General features: G+C 52.4%; 1 protein-coding gene across 1 annotated transcript; it reads left to right on the top strand.

Moving 5' to 3' along the window:
• Positions 1-539: 539 nt before the first annotated feature.
• LOC136992969 (olfactory receptor 14C36-like) lies at positions 540-1,499 on the top strand. The gene has a single exon (XM_067302988.1). It carries the CDS (start codon positions 540-542, stop codon positions 1,497-1,499), a length of 960 nt encoding a protein of 319 aa, XP_067159089.1.
• Positions 1,500-14,839: the final 13,340 nt, after the last annotated feature.

Genomic DNA, 14,839 nt, shown 5'->3' with positions numbered 1-14,839 from the left:
GCAAGCACAAGACAGCAGGGAACGAGAGTAATACACAGACTAGCTATCCTCTGCACGAAATGACAGTGAATCCGTTTTTCTCAGGACTCAGTGAAATGCCAAGGATTTCTACCTTTGAGGAACACTCCGCATCTGACAGAAAATAAAAATTCCCTGAAGCTCTGTTCCTCAAACCTCATTCTTTAGAATTCAGAGGGAAGACGCTGAAAAGCCCTTCTACACGATGAGTGGATTTCATCTGACAGAAAGTGTGCATGTCAGAGCTAGTCACCCCCATTCCCCTCTGCCCACTGCTTTACAACAGGATTGAATCCTCAGGAGCCCATGGGCAGAGGTCCCTGCTCCTCACAGCACACTCAGCCAGTGCAAAGCAGAGCCCAAGCCAGGGAGCTGCACAAAGATCCTCTCAGTAAAGAGAGAGGCAATGTGGGGGCTTGTATGAGAACTGCAACATTTGGGGTTTTTTGCTTGAAAAGTGTCTCCTAACTTCTCAATGTCTGTTCTTCTTTGCACGGTCCCCCATGCCCGGAGATAGCAAAATGTCCAACAGCAGCTCCCTCAACGAGTTCCCCCTCCTGGCATTTGCAGACACACGGGAGCTGCAGCTCTTGCACTTCTCGCTCTTCCTGGGCATCTACCTGGCTGCCCTCCTGGGCAACGGCCTCATCATCACAGCCGTAGCCTGCGACCACCGCCTCCACACACCCATGTACTTCTTCCTCCTCAACCTCTCTCTTCTGGACCTTGGCAGCGTCTCTACCACTGTCCCCAAATCCATGGCCAATTCCCTGTGGGACACCAGGGCCATTTCCTACTCAGGATGTGCTGCTCAAGTCTTCCTGGTTGTCTTCTTATTACGTGGAGAGTATTCTCTTCTCACAATCATGGCCTATGACCGCTACATTGCCATTTGCAAACCCCTGCACTACGAGACCCTCATGGGCAACAGAGCCTGTGTCAGAATGGCAGCAGCTGCCTGGGTGAGTGGTTTTCTCCATGCTCTCATACACACTGCTAACACATTTTCCATACCACTGTGCCAAGGCAACACAGTGGACCAGTTCTTCTGTGAAATCCCCCAGATCCTCAAGCTCTCCTGCTCAGACTCCTACCTCAGGGAAGTTGGACTTATTGTGGTTGCTGCCTGTTTAGTCTTTGGGTGTTTCATTTTCATTGTGCTGTCCTATGTGCAGATCTTCACTGTTGTGCTGAGGATGCCCTCTGAGCAGGGACGACACAAAGCCTTTTCCACGTGCATCCCTCACCTGGCTGTGGTCTCCCTGTTTCTCAGCACTAACGCATTTGCCTACCTGAAGCCCCCCTCCATCTCCTCCCCAGCTCTGGATCTGGTGGTGTCTGTTCTGTACTCAGTGGTGCCTCCAACATTGAACCCTCTCATCTACAGCATGAGGAACAAGGAGCTCAAGGATGCCCTGAGGAAAGTGATTTCATGGACATCTTTCAGCACTGGTAACATTGCCATTGCTCTCCGCAAATGACTCCCACAGTATCCTGTACCACGACTGAGATTTGTTTGTTCACTTTATTTTTATTATTACTGTTTTGATTATCATTTGCCACCATGTTGCTGCACCAAAGGTTGGATTCATTCCACCTTCATTGAGACTGCTCTGTCTCACCTGGTGCCCATATAAAGATGTGTCCAACACTGGGTCAGAGCTGACTCCCTCACAGTAGCTCTGTAATAAAGTAGGTTCTTGCAGGTGCAGTGCCTGAGGGCTGCGCTTCCTCCAAAGCTGCTGTCTGTCACGCTCTGTCCCCAGCATATATCCTTGAGACAATCTCACCCATCCTGCATGCTGGTCCTTACCCCAAAAGTCTCCCCCAGACAAGGCTCTATGCCCAGCTGGAGGACTGGATGTCCAGCTGTGATCCCTGGGAGGATGAGTCCTGTGCTGGGTTCTCTGCACGGCTGGCAGGGAGCATGCACAGGAGGTCCTGGGGCTGTCTACTGGGCCTGTAGACCATCCTCCTCCCATGGGAGCCTCAGAGAGGGTCTGTCAGAACACAGATGCAGCCCAGCTTGTTGCTGCATGAACGGAGAGGAAAAACTGTCCCAGGAAATGCCTCACACACCCAGTGTCTCATACCACCTATTTCCAGCAATGGCCATTCCCCATGGTCCTGGTGAGGGGTGATCTCTGAATGTGACCAACTCTGTCTGCCTGCTGAGCTCAGCACCTGTATGAGGGAAATTGGCAGCCCTGTCTGTCCTCTCTGTGTGCTCCAAACTCCATCAGACCCTGGAGATTCCTTCTGCTAACTCTGGGGGAGAGAGAATCAGGTCTGGGCAGGGGCTGGGGACTGGTGGGAGGCTGCAAGGAACGTGCACTGTGGTGGCAAGGGCATTGAGGACTGTCATGGGGACTATGGTGCGGGGATGCTTCCCCACCCCAGAACACACCCTGTTCTGTGCCTGCACAGTGGGGCTGTGGGGCCAGATGCAAGGCAGCAGGGCTGAGTCAGTGGAGGGATGAGGAAGCTCCTGACAGTCGTGGAGGGGACTCACTGCTGCTAGCAGGATCAGAGGTTTCTCGAGGGCTACAGCCACCAGCACCACCTACCAGGGCTCTCAGACCCAGCACAGATGGTCGGTGCCAAGCACCGCAGCTCACAGTGCACCCCATCCTGTGTCACTGTCCTCGCTCAGGAGCACCACCGGGTGCATCACTCCCTGCCCAGGTGTGGAGAGGAGCTGCTGGAGGTCTTCTCTGCTCACCCCTGCTGTTCCCAGGTCTGCCCTGGTGTCAGCCCACAGGCTCTGCCCTGGGTCATTTTGTGTCTCCATACATCTCCTCTGAGACCACATAGGGACCTGCAGCACATATCTCTACTTGCAGCTGGCCACCACAGCCTGCCGGCGTAGTCCCAGGAGATCCCAGCAAGGTTGTGCTTGGAGATGTGGCTGTGATTGTCCTCAGTCAAAGTAGATGGGATGGTGTGGGTGGGGGCCAAGGGGAGGAAAGGACAAGAGACAACAAGGAGAAGATGGAGTAAGGGAAATTTCAAAGGAGTTGAAGGAAAAAATAAAGACATAAACATGGTAGTTGAGTATCAGTGGGGCAGGGGACAGGAAATCTTTGAAAACTCTCCTGGAGAATGCACCTAGCAACCTGATCTAACTGTCAAGTTAGCCCAGCTCAGAGCAGATCATGCTCCTGGAGATCTCTGGTGGTCCCTCCCAACCCAAATTCTCCGGGAGGAAGGGGCTGGAAGGCAGAGTCCTGGGCAGGGGACACTGTTGTGGTTTTGAGGCCTTGCTGGCATCTGTACTGCCTGGTCAAGCCTGTCCTCAGAGTCACACAGCGAGTGAGTTCATCCTCAGAAGGACTCTCTGCTCCATGGACAACAGGAGTCAAAACAGTGCGGGGATACTACAGAGAAATTCTCAGGAACACGCCAGGCATTCAGGCTCTTCGACTGCTGAGGTGTCCCCAGACCAGTGCTTTGCATCCTGGGTCTGAAGGGCTGAGAAATCCTTAGAGCCAGATCAGATCAGCGTCCCATCTCCTGGGCTCACAGGTTACAGGGCATCAGCAGAGCTGTACTGGCTGCAGGGAGGGAATCGCTGCCCAGGGCATGAGCAGATCCCCCTCTGATATCCCCTCTCTCTTCACACCCCAAAACAGGGATTGTATTTCCCATGTTGTCCCTCTCTGCCGGGCTGTATTCCCAGCTGGACGGGACGCAGGCTTCACCCTGGGGAAATGCAGGAGAGCCCAGTCTCATCTAGAGGAGCAGGGTCCCACCACACCTGCTGGGCGGCCAGGGCTGCAGGTTGCAGACACCACTCTGTTCCCACAGACCTCCTGCCTGGGGCTGCAGGGTGCCCAGCAGCAAGGCAGGCATGCCTGGTGGTCTTGTGCCATTGGGGTGGTGGCCTTTGGAGCAGCCTCTGTCTGTAAGGGACTCAGGAGCTTCTCTGCCTCCATGTTAGTGGCAAAGTTCGTGTCCCAGCTTGTTCCCTCTGGAGAGCTGAGGATTTCATTCTCAGGAGAAGGGGAAAATAGAAACCCTTTTGTCCATGGCACTTGTACCACCCCATTAACCCTCTACTGCCTTCTCCTGCTCTGTCACCCCCAGAAGTCCTTTGGCAGAGGCATTTTTTGGTTTCTGACCCTCTATCTGACCCTGCTTTGAGCAGCACATTGCACTACAGGCCTCCTGTGGTCTCTTCAACCTGAATTATCCTGAACACCTATGATCTCAGGCCCTGTTTCAAGCACAGAGCAAATGTCTCTGGGACAGGAGTCCTTTGTGCTTTATGTGACCATCTAAAAGAAGGCAGGTGAACACCTTCTCCTTTCTTTTATCTGTAAAAGCAGCCTGGGAGGCACTGCCTCAGGCAAATCAACATTCCTGTCGAAATTCTTTGCATCCACCTTTAACCACCTGAAAGGCCATTGCCTGGATCCCCTCAGGGGTGAGGGGAGAAGAGCAAGCTTTTCTGCAGTGTGATTTCTGTACCTTTGTAGTTTGCACCTCCAAGTAGATGGTGCTTTCCTCCCCTTGGTTTCTTGCCTGAAGCTCAGCCTGGATGGGTATGAGAATGTGAATGTGGAGATTGTCTGTCACTGCAGTGACTGTGAGATGGTGGAGAGGTAAGAGGAATAACAGAGTCACCACCCTGGACTGCAGCAGAGAGGACTTCATCTTGTTTGGGATGGAGTTAGGCAAGCCAAAGCTCAGCTGGAGCTGGAGCTGGAGCTGGAGGTAGAGCTAGACCTGGAGATAAGAAGGGAGGAGGAAGGTAACATGAAGGGCTTATGCAAGGACGTAGCCAGCACAAGGCAGTAACACAAGGAAAATGTGTTCTGCCTGCTCAGTGGGGCAGGGGACGTAGTGACAAAGAGCGGCGAAAGGCTGAGGAGCTCATTGCCTCTTTTCCCTTGTCTTTTCCTGGTCTTGTCTACTGCCAGGCCTCCCTGGTCCCCGAGTCCTTTGGCAGCATCTGTGTTAGCAAAGCGTCACCCATGGTGGAGGACGATGCAGCTGGGGAGGACTTTTGCCCATTGAGCTCACACAAGTCCACGGGACCAGACGAGAAGCACCCCAGGGTGCAGGGAGAGGTGGCTGGAGTCACTGCAATGCTGCTCCCAATTCTCTATGAAATGTCAGGGCAATCGGGGAGGTTCCTGATGACTGGGAAAAGGCAGACATCACACCCGTTTTCCAGAAGGGCAAGAGGGAGGGTCTGGGGAACGACAGGCTGGTCATCTTCATCTCAGTGCCTGGGAAGGTGATGGAGCAAATCCTCCTGGAAACCATCTCCAAGCATACGAAGGACAAGGCCTGGAAGAGGCAGCATGCATTGACCAAGGGGAAGTGGAAAGCATGCCTGACCAACCTGATTGCCTTCTACCATAAAATTAATGCCTGCACACACAAGGGGAAAGCCGGGGATTTTATGAACCTTCACTTTAGCTAGGCCTTGAACACAGTCCCCCAGAGTCTCCTTAGAGGCAAATTGTTGAGCTCAGCCCTGGATCAATGGACCATAAGGCAGGTGGAAGACTGGCTGGACCATCAGGCTGAAACACTGTGATCAGTGGTACAAGTTCGATGTGGCAGCTGGTTACTAGTGGCATCCCTCAGTGATCAAGTGTTTAACACCTTTATGAATGGCCTGCACAATGGATGGAGCACACTCTCAGCACCCTTGTGGAGAATGCATAAGTGTGGGGGGGGTGGAGCCACTGTCACAGGGCACCTGCGTGCTTTCCCTGACATCAACAAGAGAAGACTGAGAGTGGGAAGAATCATGGACACCTTCAGGGTAGAAGGGACCTCAGGAGGTCTCCAGCCCAAACACCTTGCTCATGACGAGCTGACAGCACGGTCAGCTCTGGGGTCAGACCAGGTTGCTGTGGGCTTCATCCAGTCTGGTCTTGGCAGCCTCCAAAGGAAACTGCCCAGCACTGTCTGGGCAACAAGTTCCAGTCGTCATCACAAAACAAGTGCTCCAGCTCCCTGACTGTTGTGAGGGCACTTGGCCAAACTCGCTCCCAGTTATCAACCGCTTTCTTGTTCTGGGAACCCAAACCTGGATGCAGTATTCTAGATGGTGTCTAATGAATACTGACTAGAAGGCGATCACCATTTCCCTCGACCTCCTGGCTGTGCTCCTGCTCATACAGCCCACGATGCTTCTGGCCTTCTTTGCTGCCAGGGAACGCTGCTGCCTCATGTTTTGCCTCCTGTCCCCCAGCACCCTCACGTCCTTTTCCACAGAGCTGCTCCGCAGACACTCAGGCCCCAGCCTGCAACACAGTGGGGTGTTGGTTTATCGCAGGTGCAAGCCCTGTCATTTGTCCTTGTTGAATTCCATGAGGTTGCTGACAGCCCATTCCTCCTGCCTCTCTAGGTCCCTCTGAATGGCAGCCCTCATCTACAGGCATGATGAGTGTTGCCTCTTCCATGTCACTAATACAGTTGATAAAGAGGACAAGTTCCTGGAGAGACCCTGTGGTGCTCCACTTCTCCCTGGCCTCCAGGAAGAGTACTACCCATTCACCACTGCCCTCTGAGCCTCCAAGCAGCTTATTACCCATCCGGTTGTCTAGTCTAGACTGAAATGTTCTAACATGAATGCACAAATATTGTCGGAGATGGTGTCAAACACCTTCCTAAAGTCTAGGTTAAGAACATTTACTCTTCTCCATTCACAAATAGAGTTGTTTTTAATCATAGAAGTCTTTCTTGACTTGCTGCTTTCTCGACTTGCTGTTTTCAGTCTTGCTGCTGGACCTTGTACTAACAAACAAAGAAGGACTGGTGGAAGATGTGAAGGTCGGGGGCTGCCTTGGCTGCAGTGACCATGAGATGGTGGAGTTCAGGATCCTGCGAGGAGGCAGCAGGACAATAAGGAGGATCGCAATCCTGGACTTCAGGAGAGCAAACTTTGGCCTCTTTAGGGACCTACTTGGAGGATTCCCATGGGTTAGGGCCCTAGTAGGAAGGGGTGTTCAAGAGAGCTGGTTAATATTCAAACATCACTTCCTCCAGGCTCAAGAGCGGTGCATCCCTACGAGTAGGAAGTCAAGCAAAGGAGGGAGGAGACCTGCATGGATGAGCAAGGAGCTCCTGGCAAAACTCAACCAGAAGAAGGAAGTCTACAGAAAGTGGAAAGGGGGACAGGCCACTTGGGAGGAATATAGGAACGTTGTCAGAGTATGCAGGGATGTGACAAGGAAGGCTAAGCCCGTTTGGAATTAAATCTGGCTAGACATGTCAAGGACAGCAAGAAGGGCTTCTTCAAATACATCAGCAGCAAGAGGAAGGCTAGGGAAAATGTGGGCCCTTTGCTGAATGGGGTGGGTGCCCTGGTGACAAAGGATGCAGAGAAGGCAGAGTTACTGAATGCCGCCTTTGCTTCAGTCTTTACTGGTCGGGCCAGCCCTCAGGAACCCCAGATCCTGGAGGCAAGAGAGAAAGTCTGGAGAGAGGAAGACTTTCCCTTGGTGGAGGAGGAGTGGGTTAGAGATCATTTAAGCAAACTTGACACCCACAAATCCATGGGCCCTGATGGGATGCACCCACGAGTGCTGAGGGAGCTGGCGGATGTCATTGCTAAGCCACTCTCCATCATCTTTGAAAGGTCATGGAGGACAGGAGAGGTGCCTGAGGACTGGAAGAAAGCCAATGTCACCCCAGTCTTCAAAAAGGGCAAGAAGGAGGACCCAGGGAACTACAGGCCAGTCAGCCTCACCTCCATCCCTGCAAAGGTGATGGAGCAGCTCATCCTGGAGGCCATCTCCAAGCATGTGGAGGAAAAGAAGGTGATCAGGAGTAGTCAGCATGGCTTCACCAAGGGGAAATCGTGCCTAACCAACCTGATAGCCTTCTATGATGGAATGACTGGCTGGGGAGATGAGGGGAGAGCAGCGGATGTTGTCTACCTAGACTTCAGCAAGGCTTTCGACACTGTCTCCCATAGCATCCTCATAGACAAGCTCAGGAAGTGTGGGTTACATGAGTGGACAGTGAGGTGGGTTGAGAACTGGCTGAATGGCAGAGCTCAGAGGGTTGTGATCAGTGGTGCAGAGTCTAGTTGGAGGCCTGTAGCTAGCGGTGTCCCCCAGGGGTCAGTCCTGGGTCCAGTCTTGTTCAACTTCTTCATCAATGAGCTGGATGAAGGGACAGAGTGCACCCTCAGCAAGTTTGCTGACGATACAAAACTGGGAGGAGTGGCGGATACACCAGAGGGCTGTGCTGCCATTCAGAGAGACCTGGACAGGCTGGAGAGGTGGGTGGAGAGGAACCTCATAAAGTTCAACAAAGGCAAGTGCAGGGTCCTGCACCTGGGGAGGAATAACCCCATGCACCAGTACAGGTTGGGGGTTGACCTGCTGGAAAGCAGCTCTGCTGAGAAGGACCTGGGAGTGCTGGTGGACATCAAGTTAAGCATGAGGCAGCAATGTGCCCTTGTGGCCAAGAAGGCCAATGGTATCCTGGGGTGCATCAGGAAGAGTGTTGCCAGCAGGTTGAGGGAGGTGATTCTCCCCCTCTACTCAGTCCTGCTGAGGCCACATTTAGAGTACTGCGTCCAGTTCTGGGCTCCCCAGTACAAGAGGGATGTGGCACTACTGGAGCAAGTGCAGCGAAGGGCTACAAAGATGATTAGGGGACTGGAGCATCTCTCTTATGAGGAAAGGCTGAGAGAGCTGGGCCTGTTCAGCTTGGAGAAGAGAAGGCTGAGAGGAGATCTTATCAACGTGTACAAGTATCTGAAGGGAGGGTGTCGAGAGGATGGGACCAGACTCTTTTCAGTGGTGCTGAGCGACAGGACGCGAGGCAATGGGCACAAACTGAAACACAGACACTTCCATCTGAACATGAGGAAAACTTTTTCACTGTGAGGGTGACAGAGCACTGGAACAGGTTGCCCCGAGAGGTTGTGGAGTCTCCTTCTCTGGAGATATTCAAAATGCGCCTGGATGCAATCCTGTGCAATGTGCTCTAGGTGACGCTGCTTGAGCAGGGGGGTTGGACTAGATGATCTCCAGAGGTCCCTTTCCACCTCAGCGATTCTGTGATGGGCCAGTGCTAGGTGCGTGGGTGCTGTTTGTGGTTGTGAGGTCACTTGTGGCTCAGTGCGTGCTAGGCCACTGGTAGGAGCGTGGCTGCTCTTTGTGGTTGTGAGGTCAGTGGTGGCTCAGTGCCTGCTAGGCCAGTGCTAGGTGTGTGGCTGCTGTTTGTGGTTGTGAGGTCAGTGGTGGCTCAGTGCCTGCTAGGCCAGTGCTAGGTGCATGGCTGCTGTTTGTTTGTGAGGTCAGTGGTGGCTCAGTGCCTGCTAGGCCAGTGCTAGGTGCGTGGGTGCTGTTTGTGGTTGTGAGGTCAGTGGTGGCTCAGTGCCTGCTAGGCCAGTGCTAGGTGCGTGGGTGCTGTTTGTGGTTGTGAGGTCAGTGGTGGCTCAGTGCCTGCTAGGCCAGTGCTAGGTGCGTGGGTGCTGTTTGTGGTTGTGAGGTCAGTGGTGGCTCAGTGCCTGCTAGGCCAGTGCTAGGTGCGTGGGTGCTGTTTGTGGTTGTGAGGTCAGTGGTGGCTCAGTGCCTGCTAGGCCAGTGCTAGGTGCGTGGCTGCTGTTTGTGGTTGTGAGGTCAGTGGTGGCTCAGTGCCTGCTAGGCCAGTGCTAGGTGCGTGGCTGCTGTTTGTGGTTGTGAGGTCAGTGGTGGCTCAGTGCCTGCTAGGCCAGTGCTTGGTGCGTGGCTTTTTTTTTCAATTGTGAGGTCAGTGGTGGCTCAGTGCCTGCTAGGGCAGTGCTAGGTGCGTGGCTTTTTTTTTCAATTGTGAGGTCAGTGGTGGCTCAGTGCCTGCTAGGCCAGTGCTTGGTGCGTGGCTTTTTTTTTCAATTGTGAGGTCAGTGGTGGCTCAGTGCCTGCTAGGCCAGTGCTAGGCCCATGGCTGGTGTTTGTGGTGGTGAGGTCACTTGTGGCTCAGTGCCTCATAGGCCAGTGCTAGGCGCATGGCTGTGAAGGGTCATGACAGGGCTAAGGTGGTGGAAAGTTGCAAGTAGCAAGCAACAGGAGCCTCAGACAAACGTACCCAAGGACACCGGTGCAGCTGGGAATGATACATCCTGAGGAAGTACAGATCAACTAGCAGAAGCCAGTGGGAACCAAGGTTAAGAGCAAGACAGCTTTTCTAAACAAGTAGCAAGGTACAAGGCATGACCGCTGCGTGCGTGATCGGTGTAATGATTGGCTGCCTGTGACATAATCTACATGGTGATTGGCTTAGCAAAGTGTGTCTGTGAAACCACTGAAGCAGGTAACTTTTTAAATATACTCAGAAACAAACAGTAAATGTCTCAGGATGCAAACCCTCCTGAGTCCGTGCCATTCATCTGCCACAAATGGCGCCCAATGTGGGGCGAGAATTGCGGTGAAGAGAGCGACCGGTGGTGGAGCCCAGCCGAACGTATTAGAGAGCAGCAGGACCCGGGACTAGAGAACTGTGCAGCGGATCAGAGAGCTGCAGTCCCGACGCGGACAACTTGGACACCGATTTTAAGGTGAGCGGCTGGGAACGCGGGAACGGAAAATGGGATCACAGATATCTCTAGAGGAACAGGCGATCATGCGTATTTTAGTTAAGATATTGAACAAGAGGGGAAGGTTATCCCTAGAACAGAAACAAAGTCTGGACGTATTGAGACGGCTTCTGGACAGACAGAATTGGGTCCTTTCAGACAGCAAATTACTAACATTTTTGGACTGGATTACGAGAAATGTACCTGACTTCCCTGTAAATGGGATATTTCAACTTGATGAATGGGTGAAAGTAGGTCAAAGCTTACACGAAGAAGTAGGGACTGGAGATGTTGCAGTTTGGAAGCATCTGGCTACTTTGGGGACGATTATGAGTACTCTTAAAGCCATGCAAAAAAGTTTGCCTCCTGCCCCCCCACCTCTGATACGTCTTTACCCTCGGCACCTTCCCTTGAGGAGCCACCCCCGGGAGTCACGGCATCCCCCCACGACCTGGATGCTGCCCAATTGATCCCTGAATCGGGCAACGGGGAAGGCGAGAGGGGTATTTGCAAACTGACCCCACCCTCCGAAACTGACGGTCGTGATGAAGGTGGTGATTCCTTTGATGCGGGATTTGTGGACCCCCTCGCTGGCGAGCGGGGGCTACGGACAGGAAAAGGGAAAGATAAATAGGTCAAGTGCCATCAGGAAGCCTTACTAGCGGGCGACTTCCAAGCTATTACTGCATTTCCAGTCATCTATAAACCAGGGGAACATCCGGCTTATCAGAGTTTTAATTATGAGATAGTCAAGGAACTGCGGAAATTGGTAAAAGAAAGCGGAGTTCAAACTACTCTTACTATCACATTCCTAGAAGCGCTTTCTACTATGTATGTGATGACTCCCTATGACTGGAAAGTGTTAATGAAAATGGTTTTGACTAACACTCAGTATGCTGGGTGGCTTTCGGACTTTCGAGACAAATGTCCCGTACAGGCGGTTGATAACCTGAATAACGGACGAGGAGTAGGCTATAACCAGTTGGCTGGAGAGGGGCTGCATGCGGATCCGGCAACCCAGAAGGAATATAATAGAGAAACATATGAGAGGATTGCAAAGTTCGTTTTACAAGCCTTGCGCGGACTGACAGGTACAAACGCCGATTCAAGTTTGTCCTTTGCAAAAGTATTACAGGGACCTACAGAACCATACCCTGCATTTGTTGATTGGTTATATGCAGCAACCGAGCGACAGATTGAGAATGAGGAGGCTCGGGCACTGTTGCTGAGGCAGCTTGCTTTTGAGAATGCGAATGCTGACTGTGCGAGAGCCTTGCAGGCGATTAAGAACCGAGCAACTTGCACTATTGCAGAGATGGTGCGGGCTTGTCAAAATGCAGGCTCTAAACACCACAGCACCGAATCCCTTGCCGCTGCACTGGCGGCTCAGATGTACGAGCAAGGGGGAACAAAAAAGAAAAAAAAAAAAAAAGGGATATTCCCGTTGTGGGGCAGCACCGCGCTGGGGGGGGGGCGCGACGCGGCGGCCGCCCCTCAGTGCCAGCACCAGCACTGAGCTGCTGCCCGGCCTCCCCGCCTCCCCCTCCCGCTCCTCCCCCCCCCACGGTAGCGAGCGAGCGAGATGCCAGCCGCCGGGGCTCGGGCTAAGCACGAGCAGATCCTGGTGCTCGATCCGCCCACCGACCTCAAATCCAAAGTAATGCTACAACCTTTTGACTATGACCCTCAGAGATAATGGCTCTAATTCTCTTCCTTCACTTCTTGTTGTAATTGCAGCCAGTCCAACTGCAATTAAACAATATTGTCATGCTTAATGACCTACTAAAAATATTAGGAGCCATTAATTGGCTCTGACCAGTGCTAGGACTTTCCACGGAACTGCTACACCCTGTCGCGGTCCGCGGGGGTGACGGGAACGAATCATACGCATTCCCAGAATGCAGGTTCAATTCCATCTTTATTCAGCAATTTGCCCATTTTATAAGTACAGGTATTCGGCGCTCTGGCCCTTGATTTGTGGTTCATACAGATTATGTCACAGGTAGCCAATCATTGCACCGATCACGCACGCAGCGGTCATGCCTTGTACCTTGCTGCTTGTTTAGCAAAGCTGTCTAGCCCTTAACCTTGGTTCCCACTGGCTTCTGCTAGTTTATCTGTACTTTCTCAGGATGTATCATTCCCAGCTGCACCAGTGTCCTTGGTAAAACTACTTTAAAGCACGTAGCAGCAGCTACAGCCTGAGGCCTAAGGCTTCAGCAAATTTAGCTACTAATGCTAAGCAAGTTGTGCTAAGCAACTAATCCTAAACAGAGTAGTTCCATACTCTATATCTCATATAGATTATTGTTCTGAAGCACCGCAAGGGCCCCAACACCTCCCCCTCTTCTTTCAAATAATAGATCAACCATTTTCTGTACCCAAGTTAGGATGCATTGCAGTATACAAGGCCCACAAATCAATAGGAATATACCCACGATACCTATGGTAATCAGCTGTTTCAGTCCCGCCACCAACCAAGGCCCGATCCCCAGCCTCCGAAACCACCCGTCAATCCCAAGGCCATTCTCCTGCTTCAGCTTATATAGCCCATTCTGAATGTTTCGTATACGCGCATGGATTGATTGTGAATGGTCTGTAAGATTGAGACAACACATCCCCTCAAACTCGTCACACCCATGTCCATGAGCTAAGAGCAAGAAATCTATAGCGGCCCTATTTTGTAGCACAGCGTGGTTTATGCTCAGCGCATCCTGAGACATCTCATCTAGTATTCGTGATGTAATAGTTAACTCATTTTTGGTCCAACAAGCCAATTGCTCCGCCAATTTCATCGCCTTAAGCCCAGTGGCTCCCGGCAGTAGCGTAGCAGTCGCCAGCTGCCGGAAGCCTGACCAAAATACGGGATCGCCAATGTCCTTGCACTCTAGCTCATGCACACTCCTTCTGCCCCGCCCGCGCTTCATCAAGACCAAGTTCTGCAGTTGGGTGAGATTGGGGTGGAACAGACTCAATCTCCCCAGGTAGCACGGGCCTCCACGCAGGATGCGTGGCACGCCGTTCCAGGCCCTATCCCCACATATCAGAAATATACCAGGTGGCAGCGCTTTCGCTGTTGTGTGGCTTGTTGCGTTGCAGTTCGTATACACCTGGCCATGCACGTCACTGCTGCTTAAGGCAGAATTCAAGGTTACCCATTTTGATGACCGCTCAGTGAGCATCCCCACAGGGGGAAGGAAGCTGACATACCCGCCCGTATCTTTTTCTGAGGCGCTGGCGGCCATACAGCCGAAGAGATCCAACTCCTCAGGGTCTGAATTTAGGGTTTTGTTTAAGGCCAGGATAATACGACACTGCCACCTTCCATCACGTTGCCACTTATTTAACCCTGGGGCCATTCTGGTCTTATCGACGGCCGTGAAATTCAAGGTTGTCTTGTTACCAACATATGCCTTGAATTCCTCTGCCCTCCAGGTGGGGACACCGATTAAACATGTCCTAAAAGGGTCACCCACCTTGCCCATAGACAAACAGAACGATGTCTGGCCGGTCCTGTTTGCGATCGTAAGCCACACATTCTTCCTTGGAGTATGAAATGGGGGTAATGCCGTGCTCATGCTGCTCAAACTAATTATGCTGCCTATAAGTGTGACTAGAACCGCTCTTCCACCAACCCCCCCAACACTCTTTTGTTCGTGCCCAGTCATTACAGCACGCTCACAATCACGATCCCGTTCGTTTCGGGTGAGGCTGGTGCTTTGTTTTCGTCCTCTGTCAAGAGCTTCCAGTTCCTGCTGCGGGTCTTCAAGCGCAGGTAGTAGATGACTCACGAGCTGTTTCCAATGGGCAGTCGTCCGCAGGTCCAGCGTTACTCTTCTTCAACCACGGTCGAACCCACTTCGCGGGTATCCACTCCGTACCAGTACCTGCAATGACACAAGCATACCCTCGGCCCCAAGTGAGTAATTCCACAGGCCCCTGCCATGAATGTGTTTGTGGTACCCATCGGGACACGAGCGTCTTAATAGGTCTCGTAGTCTGCGCATGGCGTGCCCCCGGGCTGATCAACTCCCCTTGGTCTATTTCAATGAGGTTGCGCCAATTTAACACATAACAGCTTTTTGCTACGATGTCATGGACGGGGAGAGATACCTCCCCCTCCTTTTTCAAAATAGCAAAAAGGCGTTTTAAATCCTGATGTCGGCGCTCCACTATGGCCTGGCCAGTGGAATTATAGGGGACCCCCGTGGAATGTGTAATGTCCCAAGCTCGCATAAACTCAGCGCACGCGGCACTCGTATAGGCAGGTCCATTGTCGGTTTTTATCTG

The sequence above is a fragment of the Apteryx mantelli genome, chromosome 11, assembly GCF_036417845.1.
Source record: "Apteryx mantelli isolate bAptMan1 chromosome 11, bAptMan1.hap1, whole genome shotgun sequence".
NCBI lineage: Eukaryota > Metazoa > Chordata > Aves > Apterygiformes > Apterygidae > Apteryx > Apteryx mantelli.
Note: the sequence above shows the minus strand (reverse complement) of the source record. Positions and strands in the feature narration are given on the sequence as shown.

Coding starts and splice junctions, on each gene's coding strand:
- LOC136992969 (XM_067302988.1), top strand. CDS start 540: ATGTCCAACAGCAGCTCCCTCAACGAGTTCCCCCTCCTGGCATTTGCA.